This window comes from Chaetodon auriga, chromosome 8 (genome assembly GCF_051107435.1).
Source record: "Chaetodon auriga isolate fChaAug3 chromosome 8, fChaAug3.hap1, whole genome shotgun sequence".
In the NCBI taxonomy this organism is placed as follows: Eukaryota; Metazoa; Chordata; class Actinopteri; order Chaetodontiformes; family Chaetodontidae; genus Chaetodon; species Chaetodon auriga.
Window position 1 is genome coordinate 19001744 of NC_135081.1, and position 21515 is coordinate 19023258.

The 21515-nt window shown below is 42.0% G+C and overlaps 3 protein-coding genes across 5 annotated transcripts; 2 read left to right on the forward strand and 1 right to left on the reverse strand.

The window, feature by feature from the left end:
* The first annotated feature begins 539 nt into the window (after positions 1-539).
* Positions 540-5328, forward strand: LOC143324251 (uncharacterized). Its single transcript, XM_076736588.1, has 11 exons — positions 540-642; positions 821-890; positions 1090-1147; positions 1478-1588; positions 1771-1914; positions 2913-3009; positions 3259-3311; positions 3860-3976; positions 4245-4270; positions 4361-4466; positions 4662-5328. Exons 2-11 carry the CDS (start codon positions 822-824, stop codon positions 4937-4939), a joined length of 1059 nt encoding a protein of 352 aa, XP_076592703.1. The 5' UTR covers positions 540-642; position 821; the 3' UTR covers positions 4940-5328.
* On the reverse strand, positions 5298-15742 carry LOC143324252 (uncharacterized). 2 transcript variants are annotated; one of them, XM_076736589.1, is made up of 7 exons: positions 15617-15742; positions 11418-11556; positions 11218-11340; positions 8561-8707; positions 6259-6312; positions 6043-6141; positions 5298-5858 (listed from the first exon to the last, which is right to left on the reverse strand). In XM_076736589.1, exons 1-7 carry the CDS (start codon positions 15647-15649, stop codon positions 5725-5727), a joined length of 729 nt encoding a protein of 242 aa, XP_076592704.1. In that variant the 5' UTR covers positions 15650-15742; the 3' UTR covers positions 5298-5724. The 2 variants fall into 2 exon arrangements, with proteins under 2 accessions (XP_076592704.1, XP_076592705.1); XM_076736590.1 differs by lacking the exon at positions 15617-15742 and adding an exon at positions 12018-12089.
* On the forward strand, positions 14866-21422 carry tnfrsf1a (tumor necrosis factor receptor superfamily, member 1a). Of its 2 annotated transcripts, none has more exons than XM_076736586.1 (10): positions 14866-15021; positions 16851-16955; positions 17059-17167; positions 17277-17402; positions 17511-17663; positions 17800-17878; positions 18604-18659; positions 18789-18964; positions 19052-19175; positions 19285-21422. In XM_076736586.1, the coding sequence occupies exons 2-10, from the start codon at positions 16884-16886 to the stop codon at positions 19578-19580; spliced, it is 1191 nt and encodes a 396-aa protein (XP_076592701.1). In that variant the 5' UTR covers positions 14866-15021; positions 16851-16883; the 3' UTR covers positions 19581-21422. The 2 variants fall into 2 exon arrangements, with proteins under 2 accessions (XP_076592701.1, XP_076592702.1); XM_076736587.1 differs by having other exon boundaries at positions 19055-19175.
* The last annotated feature ends 93 nt before the right edge of the window (positions 21423-21515 follow it).

A 21515-nucleotide genomic window follows, 5' to 3' on the forward strand; every position in this document is an offset into this window, starting at 1 on the left:
CCTCTCTCATTAATCATCTCACGGCCTTTTGAGGGGGCCTGACCCTCAAGTTTGGAAGCTAAGCTAATATAATTGTAAAGCAGTAGCAGGGCCCACTCTTGAAGTCCACTTAGCTGATGATACTTCTGCATTACCACCACAGACTGTTTGCATATATACCACTAAGATTTTTTTTATTCCCTTTCTGGGTGAACTGACGCTTAACTTGACCTTCAGGTTCCATTAAGTCTAGGAAATCTAATTAAAAGTACTCACATATGATAAAAAAAAAAAATCCAAACATGTCATCAAATCAGAACCGTAAAGTACAAGATCTGCTCTTCCATCGTGTTGTTGACACGAGTTAACTGCACGGAGAAACAGTTTGTTCTTCGTCAGATCTTACAGTTTGCATGGAAAGTGATGAGGCTTTGATGCAGAAACGTTAGTCAGACTACGGACGGGTTGTGTGCGAGAGCTGAACATGTAAACAGGAGAACGGTAGAGATCAGTGGGCGGGAGAGACAGGAAGATGTCACCTGGTAAGGAAACAGTGACACAGAGGATGGGTAGAGTGAGTGAGAGGATAGAGAAAGAAAGAGTCACACCTTGAGGAAGTTAACAAAACAATCGAAGGAGAAGAAAAGACGCGTCAAACTGAAGGTAAAAATGATTGTTTTTCTGTTAAACTTCCATTGTATTTTAGTGTCACACCATATTTGTGACATGAGGAATTCGGCTGGTGCACTGCAGAAGGCTCCCTGCCTCTCACTGTGGTGTTTTTAGCTGACCGCTGATTATCTGCCATTTATTTGAATCCGCTCTCACCGCTTCTCCACAGGATGGGACTCGTGCAATGTTTTGTGATTGTCTTGATGTTGTCTGCACAGCTGGTGCTCACCGTCCCGATGGTAACGAAATCCTTCCTCTTCAGTTTATCTACCTCATGATTGTATAATCTAAAAAAAAAAATCTAATGTTGCCTTTCAAGTGTAAGATACAACTCAAACTGTTAAATGTATACACTGCGTATGTACACGTAGAAACACCTCAGGCAGGACTTTGCTGTAAAGTAGTGGTTCATGTGTAACTGTATTAACGTGTTAACAGACAGAGCTGCCCCGCTATTACACTATGGATGGCAGGATATGTCTAATGTGTCCTGCAGGTAAGAAAATCACAAGTTTCTTTAACTTCTGTATCTGTTTTTCTGTCTGTTCCTCTTTTAGCTTTGACTCACTGTTCTTAATGAATGAATCAGCAGCAGTTCATATTTGGACATTACTATGAAGCACTGAAGCGTACAGCATTTCTCTGCCTCTCTGCCTGTTTTTTTTTACAAGTTGGTGTCTTTGCCTTGATGAAAAATGACGCGTGCTGCACACTGAGTTGATGCTGTACGACCACATCCTTCATTAATATGCACTTTGGGCCAGCAGTGTCTGTCTGCTCTCCTTGTCATCCGGTTGTTCTCATTTGTTTCTTTCTGTTCTGTCAGGTGAGTTTCAGAAGTCTTGTACAGAGTGCAGGCCCTGTCCTCCTGGTAGATACACAACTAAGCTGAACCGAGAAGACAGCTGCCATTTCTGCTATGGAGACTGCAGACCAGGTAAAGAAACTATGAGTCATTTCTACCGAGTTAACGGTTTCATCCAATCCGTCAGGACTGACAGCGGTGACCTTTGGGGTTCTATAATAAACTGAGAATATATTAATCTCATTCTCTTTGCATTTCTAGAAATGACATATTTTGTGATTAAAATCCCTAAACTCTTCTCTACACTGTCTCAGATTATCATCTGAAGGTGGTTCAGAACTGCACCAGCACGTCCGATGTGAAGTGCATCTGTGAGGCGGGTTACACATGCACTGAGATGGTCCCCTTGTCAGACAACTGCAAATACTGTGCTAAAATCCAGGAAACAACCACAGCTGGTAAATACAAAGCAAGGCTCACTTTCAGTTCTGTCAGATCAGACAGGCATCAACCAGCAGGGGGCCTCATGATAAACTAAATATACTTCAGTTTCCACTGACTGGAGGGGAAGCTACACATGAGCAAGTTATAAAAAAAAGATCAGCTCAGTCTGAGCTCTGGGGTCTCCCCTCGCACTGTAAGAAATATTCTATACGTAGAATAGTAATACTAGTGAAAATACACCATTAAAACTACTGATAGTCCTGCATTGACTCATGCTTGACTAAATATAAGCAGATATTAGAAAGAATCAAGAAGGTCTCATGTACATCTTAAATACAGGTGATAAGAAATACTGAAATACTGCAAATCCACAAATAGATGTAGGTGATTTTGGGGCAGGGGGGTGGGGGGGTGCCATCCTCCTTCTCCATCCCCTGGTATTAGAGCAGAGCAGAGGGCTTGTTTACTTGAATATGTTACTCTTGTCTGTCTGACTCAGTGATCCTTCATCTGACTGAGGTTTGTGTAAGTTAGCACCTACAGCGCCGACCCTGTCTCTCATTAGCCTAACTGTGCTGTGTGTTGATTAATCCATGGTGCTGTCCGTGGTGCTAAAGCAGCAGATGCTTTGCAATTAGGACTTTTTCTCTCAGTCCCGCCCTTCAATCATCTTCATCTTGGATCTATAGTATTTTGTAAACTATACACCATAAGTACTTAATTCTCTATCTGTACTCTTTTGAGTAGTGTCACCTTCATGATCGAAGTGACAAGTTGAAATGTGTAGTCACAGACAAGCAAGAGGATCATAGAGACCCACTGCTACCTGTAGTATACCTGTAATATTCCTGTAACATTTCTATGATCATTCAGTAACATCTGCCATTTATAGCACATCTATGTGCAATTTGCTGCATTTACGCTGCTGCCATTGGTAAAAGAAGTCAGTGGGATTTTGTTGGCTCCTGTGTTTGAAATCTGTAACCGAACCTGTGATGTTTTTGTTCTCCAGCAGCAGCAGTCATTATCTCAGGAAAAGATAAACACACGCCTTCCTCAGCTTCCTCAGGACATAGCAGCACTCCTGCCACACCTTGCCGATTTCCCAAGTGAGTCATGGATTTCCCAAGATACAGTGCATAATAAATACCTCAGACAGTGGACTTCTGAAACTCCAGATTTACATGACACCCAAAGTCTAGATGACTCAGGCCCTCAGACTTACAGTGCGCTACATTAAGATTATTCTAGCATTCAGTACAGACGTTACAGATATTGTGATATATGCTGTCCTTGTTAATGGGCTCACATATTTGAGATACTGGAAATATTCAACACTTCCCCCTTATTTCACACAGCTGTGGCCCTCAGTCAGTCCCTGTGGCAGGAAATGGCACACATCTCAAAACAGGTGAGTGTTCCAGAAAAAGAGTGTGAGAATGTTTTGCTGTGTCGAGGCACAATGATCAATTATTAGCCACGCTAGCTGCATGCCGCTAAGACCAGTTATTCCAGATTGAAATGTCTCAACAAATATTATGTAGATTATCATGAAAGTTTGTATAGACATTCATGATCCCCAGAGGATGAATCCTGCTGACTCAGGTGATCCTGTGATTTTTCCTCTAGTGCCATGAGCAGGTTGACATTTTTAGCTTTTATTCAATTATCTAGATAGCTATTGCATGGAGTTCCTTGGAATTTGGTGCAGATGTGCATGGTGACCAGAGGATAAATCTGTTGATTTAGGTGATTCCATAATGACCAAATATCAGCAAATGAATGGTATTCCCTACAGCCTTAGCTGTGCTTTGTGATTAGTGATCATAAGCCAATAGTAGCAGGCTAACAGGCTAACCTATGTTACACCAGCAGCTTAGCATTGTCACTCTGCCTTTGTACAGCCTCACAGATCCACTTGCATAGCTGTAGTCCCTTAGTCTTGTTTCTTTTTTTCAGATGAGACGAGCAGTCAGCTGGCTGCCATCTTGTGTCCAGTGATTGTCATGGGATGCGTGATTCTTGTCATCCTGTTCTTCATTTGTCGCCCCAGAAATGAATCATGTTTCAAGCAAGGTAAGATGGTGTTTGCACCCAGGACAGGTTCAGTTTCTGGTGTCTCACTTAAATTAATCGAAGCCTTGAACTTCATGATCCCATCACTTCTGGGAAACAATAAACTGTTTGGTGACAGTCGTTAGAAATGACTGTGATAAGAAATGTGTCATTAGCTTTGCAGATACGTTGCAGTTGCTGTGTAAACCATATAGATGTTGATTCATAACTGGTGGACACGTGAAGAAACTGACTTTTCTTAATAATTTATTTGTCTACTGTTTTCCAGCTATTGCATTGCTTGTTCGCAGTGAGGTAAGTACTTCCAAGCTTAATCATGTATCTACATATAGGACATCACTTCTCTTTAAATTGGCCCACTCTGATGCATGTCTTCTTCTTTAGGGAGGTAGAGATGCTTCTCTCAAGTCAAAGGAGTCAACTCATCAGTTCCCCAGAGAGTCATTCAGTTCAAAGCAGCAGCCATCATCCCTTTCAGCAGCCAATCTGGGTACTGATGAGTGAAATGAAACCTCTCATGTGAATACTTGACTCACTTTGTGGGGTCATAAAGAAAATCAAAAATGCAAAAGATGCAGCTGTGTTAATGAGTTGAATTGTGCCTAATGTCCCCACTCTGTATGTTAATGTACTTGTATTAAAACATTCCTTTGAGTGCACTCTTTGTTTGTTTTTGTCTCTGTAGGCCCAGTCCATGTCCATAATCCGGGGACAGTCATCTTTAGCTTGCTCAGTCAGTTTACAGGCCAAGTTGGTCTAACTATTGAAGATGGGAAGACAGCTGAGAGAGGGAGCGGTGAAGAAGAAGAAGAAGACGAGAGAGACTGTCCTGTGTTTCATCCCACATCCTCTCCCAGCATTCATCTCTCTGAGGAGGAGAGGAGCGGAGAGATCGACAGCATTTTCTTTCCCTCCCAGGAGCAGGGGAAGGACTGCCACATGTCCAAAGAGGAGGCGCTATGATGCATCGTAAAAATGATTTGTGTCGGCGGTCATGATGGTGTCCAGACTGATCCTAAAAACATTCTTTTAAAAGGAAGGAACCGTAGCACTGTGAAACCACAGACGAGTGTGGAGAAGATTCTACTTCCTCTGGCAAACTATGAATCACAGCGTTGTACAGAGATAATTTTATCTGCAGGTTCTGGGAAAACTTGTGGTCGCCGCACACCAGAAACTTTAACTCTGGGAAGAGCAGCTGGAGGGTAATCTCCTTTTTAAGTTATAATTTAAAATGTCATGTAAATACTCTTTAATAAGCTCTGTCAGCTCTCTTTAAACTGTTGGACCTGAATGTTTAATGTTCAATGACATTTTTATTACAATAAAATTTTATTTTGAGTTAAGAAAGACTACGTAGAAATGCATCTAAGTTAAAAACATTCACATATATGTATAATACAACTGCGAAATTACAGCAAAAAGAGTATTTCTATATACATATATAAACATGAAGATGTGAAATATCTTTAACCTTTGTGTACCATCGTACATACGACTGCACAATTTCTAACTCATGCGTAACTGTGTCATACTTTTCAGTGTTTTTCAGATGCTTCATCTCCATGCTTTTTCATTTTTTTCCCCTTTATTGTATGTCGATCCGTCATGTTTCCTCTTGGTAACCAGTATCAGTCTTGTCTTGTACCAGTCAAATGTTTTGTCTGGTTCCATTCATCAGCATGGGCTGAGCAACGTTTGCCTCCATTTGTCATAAATGTCCAAAGCAAGGTGACATTTGCACGTCACTAAATGTTCGCTTGCAAATTTTTTGTTAATCCAAGTTCAGGATCTGTTTTGAGGTTGGTCACATTTCCTGCTTCCTGGACAGGCTTCGATACTTCTTCATCCTCGGATTCATGTGCTTTGGGCAAAAAGTAGCCTGAGCAACAAGACAATAGGAGAAATTAATTTCAGGAATTAGACTGAAATCACTTTAGATAATAATAATAATAAAAACATAAATTAATGCACATTATAAAATGATAAAAGTACAATGATCAGTGTAGCTCCTGTACTTGTGTATTGCTGCAGGGCTATCTGCTTCATAATAATAATCTACTAACCGTGCTTGGATTTGATCCAGCGTAGAAAGAGATGGATTTTTGTTCCAACAATGAATGTGATTGCTGCAGACAGGAGGCCAATTATTAACCAGACTGCATCTGAAAGAATGTGTAAGAGAGACATTTTTGAAACATTTAGATGAGCATCCACTGGAGAAAGAGTTAAATCATTTGCTTGTTTTTATTGGCACAGACTGTACCAGTGTCTTACGTTACCTCTGAGTGGTTTATGGGGTGTCCGGGGTGTGGTGAGGGTGACAAGTTTCAGGGCTGGAAGGAAGAGATTAAAAAAAAAAATCAGCTCAATGCAGACATTATTTAATAGTTCAGTGGAATATGAAACTGTTCATGGTTCAGATTAGTCAGTCACTCACTCTGAGGTCTCTTACTTTGAACACTGTGGTCAGGAAGTCAGGATTACTAATCACATAACACCATTTATAATTAACTTGTGTAACCTTGCATGTACGACCTTGGTCCATGGCCACTGCAGAGTAAACCACCAGATGCTTACGGAGATGTGAAGACAGAAACTTTAGAAGCTAAAATTCCTTTGCCAAATTCTTGGTAACTTTCACAAGAGGAGTGACAGAAAGCATCCTGACAGAAAACATCACAAATCGTAATGAGATGCGCACGGCCCAGCACAGGAAGGCTCTGCAGTGGGTGACAAAACCCGCACAGAACAGCGTCGACACCCATCTACTGATCATCAGTGATAACGGTGAGGTGTCTGTGCAGAACTCAAAGACAATAGACAAGAAGACAATACAAGACAATACCCACTCCAGCTGGTCACCCTGCTGCCCTCTGGCAAGCGAAGTATCTGCTGCTGTGCCACCAGACTGCAGAGCCGAGAGACCCCTCAACTCATCCTCCATCCAAAAAATATTCTATGACTTATTCTTTATTCATTCATTTACATCATTTTTGTTTTGTGGGGAGCATAAAGAGACTGCAACTAGTAGTATTTGTTGTAAAATGTTAAACAAGTTGACCTCATACGTTGTACCGAACTATTTCACTCGAACTTGGCGACCACTCCAGAATACTGTACAGTTTCTTGCTATGGTTACAATACTCTTCCATGCTACAACGTGCCACTGCAATAAACAGGGACGTAGCCACAATTCGGAGCCCCTTGAAAGAACAAAGACCCCTAGTGCTGTGCTGGCGTGAGGCGTAAATTCACTTGGAAATGATAATAATAATGTCCAAGAGGTGTGTTGATACTTAATTTATACTTTCACATCATATCATTTCACTTTGTTTAACACTATCAAATGGTGACGTTAGCTCTGAAGTGGCTAACGTTACATGGGTTATCAAATAATTTACCTTGAAATGTGACCTGATGTCCCTCTGAATTTTCACTACCCATTGTCTTTTCAGGTGCTGATCAACCGGGAAGTGGTGAAATGATTAACAATTTGTCAGATTCTCTATGTTTATATAACTTGGAACACAGCAGCACAACATTATCCTTCTTGTAACACCATTTGAGCTTCCCACCCTCGAGTGTGACAACAGGGGGAAATGGCTGCAGTGACAACGCGCTGTCTAAATCTGCAGAGTAGCTGTGACAGCTGAATCTACTGACCTCTACAGCAGCACTCTTAGCAAAACAAGCACAACAGTGACATATCATCATCACATACGTTAGCAAAACAATTGCCTATTTACATAACCAGCAGACACAAAGCAACATTCGCATTCATTTGGAGTTATTTTTCACGTTTCTCACTCTCCTTTTAGCTCTGTTTTGTCTGCTGGGCAGTAGCATAGAATTAATTTATGAGAGATTTTTAAATTGCAAAAAAAAAAAACAGTTTCCTCCTCCTGCTGGAAATTAGGTCAATGGAAATGGAGAGAGTGAACCAAAACAATAAAGTTACAGGTCGTAGAGCCAAAACCATGAACTGAAAGACACTAAAATGCTCTGTAGAGCTGAGGGGAACTGAGCTGATACGTCTTGTGGATTCGTCACTATGAGTGACTTCTTTCTCAAACAAGTAGTTATTTGACCCATCATTAATATAAAAACATTTGCTAGTGCAGCTTTAAAATAGCCAAGAGTTGAGTTCCACTACAGTCGTGACCACACCTCAAACAATAGCAGCAGTGATGAGCAAAAATTCTTGTGTGTGCTCTCATTTAATTCACAGCACTTGAGACACCACCAGCTAAAAGCCCTGTTTATTCTGCCCGCTAGTGGTGATTAGTGCAACCTGTGCACTCTGACATCACAGGCAAATGATGCTCTAAAGACCGCACCTCTGACCACATCCAACACTTTTGGTGCAACAGAAAGAACTGTTGTATGGTAACCTTTCATCCTGGTGTTTAGTTCATTTCCCAGGTGTTCTCCATTGTCTGTGTATTATTTGCTTACTCTGGTGTCCCTTGTCTGTCCACACCCACCCATAACAAAAACACTCATGCAAGCACATTTTAGAAATAGTTGCTGCTATTTCAACATCTATGTGTTAAATTTGGTTGAATGTGTGAAGTTTCCTACCTGTAGTGGATGGAGGGAGTGTGGGTTGGGTGGTGCTTGGTATCGGCACACACTGACTGCAGGGTTGGTCTATGCATTCGTAGCCGGCTTTACATTTGCACACAGCGTTGTGAGTGGGGCTACAGTGTGACTTATACTCCATGTTAGCTGACAAAAACAAAAACAAACAGTTGCTATTAAAGATGAACAATAATCAGAATTCTGAGTGTGTCAGCGTGTGTGTGACGAACACTCATACACCCAAAGTTCATCTTTGAAGTATGACACGAATCAGAAAATGAAAAGTGAGTCATAAACTAGACATGGCAGGTAATGGTTCTGGTTTTAAGTCATGAGGCAGTTATCACTTTTGATGCCTTTTCTTGAGAGGCAGCTGTTATTTCTCAGTGAAAGCTGTATTTCACTTTGATGAAACGTTTCTTTCTTACCACATGCGTCAACATGCGTGCTTCAATGAATTCATAAATTAGCAAAGAGAGTACTACTTATTTGAGCCCCATGAAACCTTCACAGTCATCACAGAACATGCAGGTTAGCAACCAGCCATGACATGACACTACAATCATATCTAGCTCTAATTTTGTGTCATTTAGGGTCATAGTTTAGAGAGAACTTCAGATCTTTACTCATGAACTGAAGTACCTACATGTGTTTAGTGCCTACAGCTAAAACTTAAAACCTCAATTACAGATGCATTTTCACTATGTTTGTTGGATGTAATTCCTTTATTACTGCATCGTTACCTTAAGTAACCCAGACAGCAAAATGTCTGCACAAGCACAATTTAAACTGAACATGTAGAGCAGATTGTCAAAAACTCAGCAGGTGAGGAATGAAGTCTTACATTTGACAATGCATGGTGTTATTGTTTTTGCTTGTCCTCCTCACTGTGCGGTCACATTTCACATAGAGCACTGACTCTGGAGATTTTGGAGCTGGCAAGGATTCTTAACCAAGGGTGGCTCTTTATCCCACTCAGTACACTCACACAAACGACTTCAGAAGTCTTCAGTTGGCTATTATTCTAAGATTCCTTTGTCGATCATCAAAGGATCTGCATGTAAATGAAGACGTCAGAAACAAGCATAAAAGCTGAGGGTGACTTCAGAGCAGTAGATATAGCTGATGAGAACTGAAAATGTTAAACTGGTGGAAAATAACAGCATAAAAGTTCAAAATCTGTGGCCTGATGCCTCCTTTGAAACTCCGCTTGCAAATCCTTGTGCGTCGTTCGCACCCTGACACAGATCAAAGAACCAGACCAAATAAACATTAATACTGTTGCAAGAGCAGCTTGTGAAATTTATGTGTGGGCTGAATCATTTCCACCTAAATTAGTTTCCATAGCCGTTAATTGACATAAAGCCCCTAAATGTGTAGGATTAGAGGTTTTTGACATTTTCAACACCCACCTTCACCCCCCCAGTTCAAAGAGCTATCAAAGAGTTCTGCAGGTAAGGTCAGACTCTGAAAGGTCTGACTTGCAGCTGCACTGTAGCATTGGATTGACATACGCTAGCCCCATTATAATATGTAAAGGAAAGCATCTTGGTGCACAAGTAAAAGCTAATCTCTGCTCAAATATTCATTCAGACAGACAGAGAATGACAAACTCACGTCTGTGTTTTCTCTCTTCTATGCTTTCCACGGTGACATTTAAAAATAAGCGAAACAGGCTGTTTTTTGCTCACCTGTAGCAGGGCAGAGACCTGAGTAATGACAAAGGATATGACATTTATGTCTGCTGCTCTTTCCGATGTTTACCACTTTTCTGAGTTTTTCTTTTTTCCACTGACATGACAATGGTCTGCTTTTTGAACCTCCTCCTGTCTTTGCCACTATTGGTGGGCTGTGCTGCTGATACTGCTGTCATTATGGTGAAAACAAGCTTCTGAGGCAGAATCCCACCATAATAACCCCTGAGCTGCTTCACAGAGGTTTCACAGACCCCTCCCATCCTAATCTCTCTCTGACTGTATCCCACCATGACAAACAGAATGGGAAACCCCCTTGTGTGTGTGACCTCAGGTTTGCACAGGCAAACTTCTCTGAAATTATGATCAACAGACAGAGTTGAGTAACAGCTAACAGCCATGTCTTCTCTAAGGTGCCGTCCGGTAGCTGGACAAAGTTGGTGGCCAGGACAAGAGAGATATGATGAATCACTCACATTTCTCGCTCAAAAGACAGAATCACAGACATCACACATGACATTCAAGAAGCAAACATGGAACCACAATGTTTGATGGGGGGCTGATATGACAGTGTTTTTATAGTACAGTGATTAATCACAGATATGACCACATGCCAGCTACTGCTCTGTGTTTCAGCTCTATCTCTTAAACATTTCTATCTTTCTTCTTCAACCTGCATGTCTGATAATGATAGGCTAGTAATCCTATTTGGGTATTGGCGTGGTACAGACATTAAATGTTTATTTTCTCAATACAATCTCCTGTATGAGCAACAGTTCACCCTTTTAAAGCGTCCTTGCATCTCTGTGGCTGTAGAATGATATGGCATTACATATGATGTCATATAAGCCATAGTAATATCATTGTTGCTACCCAGGCTGCTTCTAGGGTTGTCACACCATTCAGGTCTCACACATACTTAGCACCTCTCCCCAATAAGACAAAAGCTGTGAAATTACTCACATCTCTCGCAATTTTGACAAAAATCGCAGGTCATGTCCACGTTGTAGGAGTCAGTGTACCGCTCACCCTGACAAGGTTCACACTCAGTCTGACAGTTGACAGAACGCCGGACCAAATGTTCACCTGCAACACACACAGTAATTTACAGCTATAACCATCAAAACTACGAAATCTATCACGAAGAAGAGAAGTTATCGTACCTGGCGGGCACTTGTTACAGCAAAACTGGGGTTTGTCCACTGGCCAGGCATATTGTGTGTCATTGCACTTGGAGGAAACAAGCACAGGAGAGAAGAAAGACAGACTGCACAGGAAAGTGAAATAACACAGTGGCTGCATCTGGGAAGAAGAACACAAGAGGAAGAAGAAGAAGAAGAAGAAGAAGAAGAAGAAGAAGAAGAAGAAGAAGAAGAAGAGGAGGATGAGCAGGAAGAGGAGGAGCAGGAAAACAGTGATTTACTTGGTCAGATATATTCACACACGAACACCAGCAGACACTGAATGAAAAAACATGCATCTCTGAAAAAATGAGAAAGCGCTCACACAGGTCATGATAGACAGCATGTGGCAGTGAGACTACACGATATACTGTACGCACACACTTCAGATTCTAAGAAGAAGTAACACGCGATAGTGCTGACAGAGAAGTTCAGCCTTGAACCGATACAAACACTCGACTAACTTCACAGCCTACTGCGAGTAAGATCGCAGGAACACGAATGTGAGAATCCACTAACATTCAACATGACAGGACACTTGAATCTGACAGCTGAAAATGTCTTGTTAGAGCCTTAACTTACCATGGAGGAGAAGGTGAGGCAAGATGCAACCTGAGACCCTCTGAGTGTGAGACTGAGCAGGGGATCAGAAGTGTGTCAGGGGATTATTCATAAAATGTCACCGATGACTCATAACGAGAGCCAACACATTTACCACTGTAATCTCTCTGCCGTCCTCTCTCATCCTCTCTCCGTCTCTTTGCTGAGACCCCCTGGCTCTGCACAACAGCATGCCCTCCTCCAGCCCCCATTTCTTTCCACAGGCACTATCTCTCTCGTTTCATCCAAAATCAGGCTTTTGGGCTGCAAACAGTTGCTTTCTCTCTTTCTCTTACAGCAGCCTCTTGCTCTCCTCAGACATGAATGACCGGTTCATTTCAGTAAGAACATCATTTACCCAGCCATCCTGTCATTCTTACAGAAAGCTGTCGAGGAGATAAGCGTTATTCCAAGAACTGACATTGTGTTGATGGTGCTGCTCTGTGACATTATGACACACAGGAGTGACTAATACAAGGACATTTCTATTAACAATACAAATGTAATGATAACACCAAACTTTTTTCTTGTTAAAAGTGACATTAGTCATCTTGTCATGAATTTAAAAAATAAGATACTGAGATACAAACTGTACTGTGTGAATGACCTGACATGCAACATATTGTGAGGTGCAAATATGGTGCATATTCACCATGAGCAGCCTGTTGATGTGTATAACCTATATGTCAATATAAGGTGTTTTAATCCGGGTATTTTTATTAACACATGCAAACAAGACATTCATAGCAATGATGAACGAATACACGTCCAATAAAAGCATTGGCATTCATTCATAGACAGGCCTGAAATATGAGTAGAAACAGGGAGTGTACTTCAACTACAATTCCCCACAACTGCTGATCCAATGATGAAACAGTGGATCTTCTCCATGTTACCATTTGTTTTGCAATAGCAGAGGGTAATTTATGTTGGAATTACTCCCTACTACTTCAGAGTGTAATACTTTCTACCTGTGGTAGCAAAGATAAATATCTGTTTCTTCCACTGTGGCTTCAGTTGTCCACACGAGAGCAAAACGCTGCACAGACCATTGGTGGGGAATTCCTTCTATTACAGAAAAAACTAAATAAAGGTGTGAAAACTTTTTGTGTTGCTGCTTATTAGCAATAACCAACTAATTTGCATTTGTGTGAAGATGTTTCCCAAACACCTACTAAACCTTCTGACATCTTTTCTTGAGCGCCAGTGTCGCTTTTGAACAACCTAACAGGCAGAATAAAGCCTGAGAAACTCATAAATGTGTACCGGTAATTGGACCTACGTCACTTCGTTACCTATGGTAGAAACGTCGATATGACACGTATGAAAGGCACAAATTTAAAGTATCTATGGTTTGCAGAAACATACAATGCCAACATTTTATTCTAGTGACGGGGCCACAAAGCAGAGTAGTCTCCTGCTCAGCAACATCCTCATTAACCTGAATCATGGCAGGACTTCTGAGGCTCCTCTTTAACTCATCCACCATTCAGCTGTCATGTGCTCTGCTCGATGCCTCTGCCATTTTTCACAGAAACCAGCCAACAACACGTGACCTCCTGTCAACTGTGAAACAGGGCCTAAGGTTGACGAAGCAGCCTCAGACAGGGGCTGCCTCCAGGGCTCAGTGTGGCTCTCGGCGGGCAGCACCACTCAAACAGAGTGCAGAGATGACTGGAAGGGATGACTGAGCATCAAAATCACTGAGTGAGAGCAAACCTGGCCATGCTTATCTTGAGGTTTCAGTATTAGGCTGCTTGACTGTAAGGATTCGTATGTTCGATTAGAACTTCAGAGGAATCTTTGCCAGGAATATGCTGACCATGTTATGTTGAAGTAAACAGATACTTAACAAAAGCTATTTTTAACTTGACGAAAAATCTACATGCAGACTCAGAGCTGGGCTGTTGAGTCGTCACAGTTGGCACCACAGGCTGTATGAAACTTAACAATATGAGTGTTTGCACGTGCACGTATAAGAAGACCTACTTAAAGTGTGTATATGCCACATGTGGCGGTGCAGGCGTTTGACAGTTTATGTGCGCGTGACACACGTACACACACACAGAGAGAGAAGGGGGAAGAGCAGAACGACGAAGGATGTGGTTTTTCTGAGGAAGCACTTGTCTTGCTCTGCTGACTGAGCTCTTTCAAGCACTGTACAGGACGCAGTCACGTGAGACTACACTCTGCTGGCCTGCCGAATAAAGCACCAGCCGACTCCAGCCTATTCTTTGCTTTAATTATGGTGCCAGTAATTACAGTACAGTAAGTTTCACATTGTCTGCACTCCGCACAGAAATATACCTGAATTCAAGGCAAGTTTCCACGAAGAATGCAAAACACTTGTATTAAATGTTTGTCAGTGCCCATTAAAGGCCCCTAATTGAATAACTTAAAATCTTTTTCTGGTAGTTTCCATCCTTGTCTCTTTGTTTGTTTTGTTGCTGTATGAGGCAGAAATTAAGATTTAAAGGCAAATTCCTACTTTCCCTCTGCATTTTTCACATCAGAATAAGGTTAAGGAAAATCAAGGGGATATTTAAGTGGAGTTATTTAAATCTGGTGTATTTCCTCCTCTCATTAGACCTTGATTTCAAGGCCGTTTCATTAAGGAGAAATGAACGTAAATGTAGACGTAATGGCTCGTGGTAAAGATGTGTGGGCCGCCTGTGTTTGTGTAGAGATTAGACTCTGACAGGTTTCCGGGCGCTCACCTGTCTGATCATCACATGGACTTAAAGTGTGTCTTTCGGCCAACACTTCCCTTTGCCCAAGTCTTCCTCGCGATTCTTTGAAATCGGCTCGCGTCACGAGCCTATTTCCCGTTAGAGTCCGCCTCCGCTCGTGAGCTCTACGGAGAGGGGCACCGGCTCTGCCGCTCTGTTTTCAGGAAAATAAACTTGTATTAAGCTAAATATGCATTAATGTCGATACACGGACCCGGAGTGAAGAGTTTTCCTTCGCTGTAACAGCGGTTGATCAGGTAAGTGGAGGTAAAACACTTGTGCATGTCGGTTTGTGGGGACAGGAGATTCATATCAGTCTGAGGATAGCAGTGGGCGTTTTGTGGTGTCTAGGCAAATCGAAACCTTTAAGACAAGAAACAAAAACAGTAAAATCTACACTGTAGATTCAGCTTTTAACTGCGTCAACGTTGTCCGTGACGGCCGAAAGTCGAGTTTTGAAGGTTTTAAAGGGACTCTGTCAAAGTTCAGACCAGTTTCAGCGGCTCGGTGCGGCGGCGGAGAGCGAGGGGGGCTGAAGCAGCCGAACAAGTGGCGCAGACACGAAGAGGAAATATGTTCACCAAACCAGTTTGTTCTCGAAGTCTCCACGAACTACACAGTCCATAAAATAACCTTGCATACACATATGTGTGTTGAATGCCCTCACGTGAAAAGAGGATTTACGGCAGAGGACAGATGTGGAGACCGTCAGTGAGCCCGTGTACTGACAGCACAATTCCATTAATATCAAATTCCTTAAAAAACAAGTGAAGTCATAGTATTTAGTATTAAAACTGAATTTAATGCAGTGGTTTTACTTGATATCAAGATAACAAAGGGTTCTTTGCTCACCTGTAGCCGACCTTGGAGGTAGTTTCGTTTCATCCGCGTCGTTTTGATAAAAAAAAAATAAAAAAAACACTTGTGAAACTTCAGCCCACTCCCCAAGTACGATCAAATGGTTACGCAAGTTAGTCCACAGTCCTGTCAGCTGTTTTCATTTGAGCCCTCTGTTAAACAGAAAGAAAAACTTTCACAAAAAACTTCAGTGAATGTCATTGAACATGATTTACATCTGGGACACGTGGTTGGATCCAGATGTGGAGCCACGGGGGCACTGGCCCCCAGGACCCCCAGGACCCCCAGACCTCCACATAATACTGGCCGTGTAAAGTAGCAAAAAATCCTGTTCCAGCAGGGATGTTAGCTGGGTTTCCATCAAATGTATCACAAATTTTAACTGACTATCAAAACAATCAACAAAAGACGATGGCGATGTTTCCATCCACTACCTCAAGATAAGCAGTAGGTGGCGCCAATTCTCCAGTTGGAAAAACACTGCACCTCTGCAGAAGAAGATATAATTAAAGGAGCGCCAGTCAAACGTCAGATGGAGAAAAAAGAAAAAAACATGAAATAATTTCTGTGTTAATATGAGAACGGTTACACCAGATCTGATGAGATGTTTTAATCTGCAGGAACTGTTTCAAAACCAATTTCAAGCGAGCTGTCTCAAATCCTCAACGGGCATGATGATCATGAATGCCTTGTCACACCAACATGTGTTTGCATGTTACTGTTACTGTAAAATGCTAATATTTGGCATGCTAGCAGGCTAATCTTTCCATGTGAGTACAGCTTAGCCTGTTGGGAACAAGTATCCTGTCATTAACTGTAGTGTGCGACAAGCTGTGACCTGTTGGTGGTGTTAGATGAGGGCTGTGTCATGGGTCTGTGATCGTTCGTACGTAATTTGGCAATATGTTGGTATTTGCCAGTTGATCCGGTATTTTAACAAACGGCTGATCTTGCCATCCTCATAAGCCTGTAACACAATTAGCTAAAAAAATGTACTTTGTTGAGTAGTTTCTAACCCTTTTAACGTATGACGTAAACACAGATGAAATGATATTGATTAAGTTGTAATTTAAGGCTATTTAAGATGATAAATAATTAGTTTTAATGAGGAGTTTGTGAGGCTAGGGATTATTGTCTGTCCATCGTTCAGCAAAAGATCTGAGAGCTGTGAGTTGTAACACTACTACATTGGCTGTTAGAGATGATACACAGGGCATTTTCTTTGCAGGTGGCCTCAGATGGATTGAGTTAAACCTGTAAGATGATGGAGAGAGGCGTCCACAGAGGAAGATGGAATAAAAAAGCCCCCGTTGGCACAATACTGATCTTTATGGTAAGAAATCTTGATTTAATTCACTAAATACATGAAAAACTGCCTTGTGATGGACAATAAAGTTTTGGTTGTTTTGTATATTCATTCGTATTCTATGTTGCAGTGCATTGTCGTCCCCACTTTGACATTGTTGGAACCTTCAGAGGAGCAGACGTGTCCTCATGGGGACTATCTCAACGAAGAGGGAGTTTGTTGCAACAAATGCTCTCCAGGTATTGTTTGGCCGCATGATTGACCTGCTCACTACTGGAAATATCACACGGGCTGATGTCCTCTTCTGCTATTAAATCTATTAACTGTTGAAATGTTGACGTTTTCCAGGTTTTAAGCTTGTCGAAAAGTGTCACGCTGTGGGTCAGAGAAGTAACTGCACACCCTGTCCTCCTGGACAATACACAGACCAGATGAACTTCTCCCCCAACTGTAGACGCTGCAGACGCTGCAAAAGTAGAGTAACATTACCTATTTTTCTGAGTCGGCTTCACCTTTTTGATCTGATTTATTAGTGCAAGTGATGTTCTCATTCTTCACCTTTTCTCTCTGTTCCCACCGCAGCAAAGCATGATGTGCAGGTATCCGCATGCGAAAGACACCAGAACACTATCTGTCGCTGTGAGGATGGTTATTACAAACATGCCATTGACTCAGAAACATACGAGTGTCGCAGATGCAGACAGTGTGGACCTGATGAAAAGGAGAAAAAGACATGTAAGTCTTCATCTGGCAATGGAATAAATCCCACTAGTGCTTAGTTACGTTTGTACAAAGGCCTTGTGTTTATGGCTGCTGTGGCTCATCAACGATTCCCTCAGTTCAGCCTAAATGGAATTTTTCGTGTGTACAGGTACACCTGAGAACAACACTGTGTGTGAATGTACAGAGAACTACTACAGAGTCAACAACACATGTGAACCCTGCACAAAGTGAGTCTGCGAATGTATACGAGCTTCTGGTACATGCGTTGTTTCAGTCCTGCTGTTTCTGCTTTATTTCAAGTCGTTCATGGGGAAGTTGGTTTGTTGAATTGAAACTTGCAACACACGTCGGACTTTGTTCAGTCTTTCCATTCGTCGGCAAAAGAAGAAGAAGTTACAAGACACTTAAACTGGGTCACTGACATTTTAACATTTTAAAAACAATTGCTCATTTGTTAAATATACTGCGTCATGGGCTTCTGCCTCACCCAGTGTATTCCTGGTTCCCTTAAATATCTGGACGAAAATCCCTTTTGTGGTCCGACAGTACATATTCATGAATCTTTTAGATGTTCTTGTGCAACTCATAGATTTGAAACAGGTTGAAATCTTAAAAATCATCATCTGGGCAAGCTTTTCCTGGTTAGACGAAAATAAAACTGCTTACGTAGACGTTTGGATTTATCAGTGAAAAAATAAACAGTGTATAAAGTCAGTGGAGTGGAGCCCAAAAAGACTCATTTCAATGAGGAATGTGTCCAGTTATTAATTCAGACAGATATGAAGCATCGTCTCTGTGTAAATACGTTTTCCTTCGTCGTGGTGACTGTGAAACCGCAGCTTGAACTCATCGCTGGTCTGAAACAGCGTGACTGCCTTTGTGTTAATTGCTTCCTCTTTAAATGTGCTACTTCCTCCTCACTGTTGTGAAACATCCTCTTTGTTCTCCACAGTTGTATTGCGAAGTGCAAACATCATTGTTCAACGCCTCCTACTCTGAATACGACAGGTGAGCAGCAGAAAGTCTTCAATACTTTTGCTGATCTGTGAAAGAAACACATTCAGTAACTTTTTTTATTTTAACGTGTGTCCATCCTCATGTCTTGTTCCCTATGTGCCCCCTCCTATCATTGTGCAGCTCCTAAGGATTTACAGGGATATCTCATTAACGTAATTGGTGGCGCTGCAGTTGTGGCTCTGGTGATGTTGGTGCTGGTGGTTCTTCTCACCTACATGGTCACAAAACGGTCTATCAAGAAGAAGTTATTGAACTTGTCCTCCCAATCATCTGACATCTCCCAGGAATCGTGCAAGGTACACTGATCTAACTGTCTGTGCTTATGTTTCTCTGCTGCATGTGCGTCTATGGTCAGTAAATTTTGATCTGTCCTTGTCTTACAGCAGGTCCTGATCACCAGCGAGGAGCCTTCAAACAACAACAGTGTCAAGGCGGCTCTCCAAAGTCCTGTTAGTGAGCAGGAGCCGTTGTCCAATCTGCCCGACTGCATCCCCTTGGAAATCAAGCGTGAGTGTATTTTACACTGCACATAGCTCCTGACCAAAGGTCCAGTGTGTTCTGGCTCAAACATACAGAAAACTATTGTACTGACTCTTATCTCTTCCTCTCAACACAGCCCCTCCTCCCTTCTCAGTCCCTGACCTGATCTACGTGGTGCTGGATCTGGTTCCCGTGCTGCAGGTGAAGCAGCTGGTGCGTTCCCTCGGTGTGAAGGATACAGAGATCGAACAGGCAGAGCTGGACTACCGATCCTGCCGGGAGGCTCACTACCAGATGCTGAGGGTGTGGGCTGAGAGAGGGTCACACGCAGGTGGAATGCTACCCTTGTTGGAGGAGTTGTTAAATGAACTCAGAAAGATGCACCTGGGTCGGGCAGCCGAGGAGCTGCAGACAAAGTACAACATTCAGTGACTCTGCAACGTGAGCCAAGTGGAGCAAAAACCTTGTGAAACCAAGTATTGTTGCTTTAGAGACTCTCTAAAATCAGACAAATGAATGCGGTGCTATCACCTGAGCAGTTTTATGTCACTGCAGCCAGCTTTACGGAGCACTCTACCTCTCGCCCTGCCAATCACTCGCTCACATGACAGTGTCAAACTACTGAGAGTACATGGCTCTGGGAGGGAGAGTCACTGAAGATGTGATTTTGCACTGATAAATTCTGCTTTAAATTTGTAAAGAACATGTGTATTATATATCTGTTTTTGTAATCTTTAAGATACCTGGGAACTATGCTTATTCACTTTGTTGCACAGTTAGCTTAGCAAGACTGGAAACAGAGCAAAACACAGAGCTTTCCAGAAGCACAAGCATGACTCGTTTAAGTCCTGCTAGCTACTTTGGTATAGTATTTTTTTGATTATAATGTAATATTTTTGATTAGTAAGTCGTGATTCACTATGTGTACATCCACTCCACTTCAAAAGAATGTGAGTATGATAGTAGAGAAACATGCCCATCTGGCTGTATCAGCCCCGAACCCACGTGTCTTATATGAGTGTGTGTGTGCGCGCACTCAGCTGGGAGGTTGCGTCCTGCTGAGCAGAGAGCAGAGTCGTCACTGATTGCACAGACAAGGGACATCCTCATTGGCTGATTTCGGAAAACACCAGCGGCAGCAACATCACACATTTTTCTGATCAGTCAGGAATCGGCGTGGTTTTAAGTATTAAAAGCTATTTATAGGCTTTGAGGGCAAAAAAGCACAAGAAGCCTAGTTCACTACATGTTCACAATCTGGCAGGTAAACTCATTAAGATATGCTATAATTGAGATCAATGTAAATGATGGAATAGTGGCATTAAAATGTGCCAGAGGCTGCCAGATTTTTTTCCTGCCCTCGGTGTCCACTGGCCGGCTACGCCTTTTCTTTCCTGCAAAACAACTAGACTGGCTCTGTCCCAAAACTAACAAAATTCCCCTAGCAGCACCTTGAAAGCTCACTAATTAACATGCTACTTCTTGTTGGTTTAATCTGAACAAAAAACAAACTGTTAAAGGCTCAGTGTGCGGTTTTTACTGGGGGTTTTGTGCTGGAACTGTTTCCTGTGTGGGGGCAGTGAGCTGTAGAGGTGCAGGTAGATGCTTCTCTCAAATGTGTTTCTTTATTATCACCATTGTAATATGGAAATTTTATCAGAAAATATGCATTTATGATTAGAATTTTGTTGACTGTAACATATTTTTTTTTTTTTTGTGAGTGTTACCTGTATTCCTGCTCATTATCAGTTATCATCAGAATAAGGAAGTGCAAATTCTAAAGACTATTCAGCCATGAAGTTAAATGGTAATGTTTTAATAGCAGTTCCTGGTTATAGTGCTGAAACGTTTAAACATTAAACATTAAAATTTTATGGCACCAGTAACAGGCGAAGGAAGTTTGTAGTTCCTGCTTAATGCAGACCAGACCCCGTCCACTTCTCACAGGCGTTTCATAGCCACATTAGCATTCTTCCAAACCCCCTCAGATGAGCATTATTCATGGCTGTTAGCTAAAACAGGACACGCCTTGTCTCAGTATGCCTCAGCCAAACAACTTTTATAATACCAGTCTCGGCCTGCAGATTCAGATATGAATCAGTCGCACTCAGACAGACTGAGGACGTGTCATTCCAAAGCACTTTTAAGCTGTATGAAAGTGTATTATACTAAAAGAAGCTTTTACTGAGTGAACAATCAATGTCAGACAGTGTTAAGTAGTACATAAAAAATTGTGTTTATATCTGAACTTTAAATAAATATCATTTATTTTTATGTCTGTGTCTGAATTGTGCCATAGATTTGTCAGGAGGCTGCAGACGGCCGTCATCAGTCGGCTGAGAGCACCTGTGTGCACATTCCAGCGTG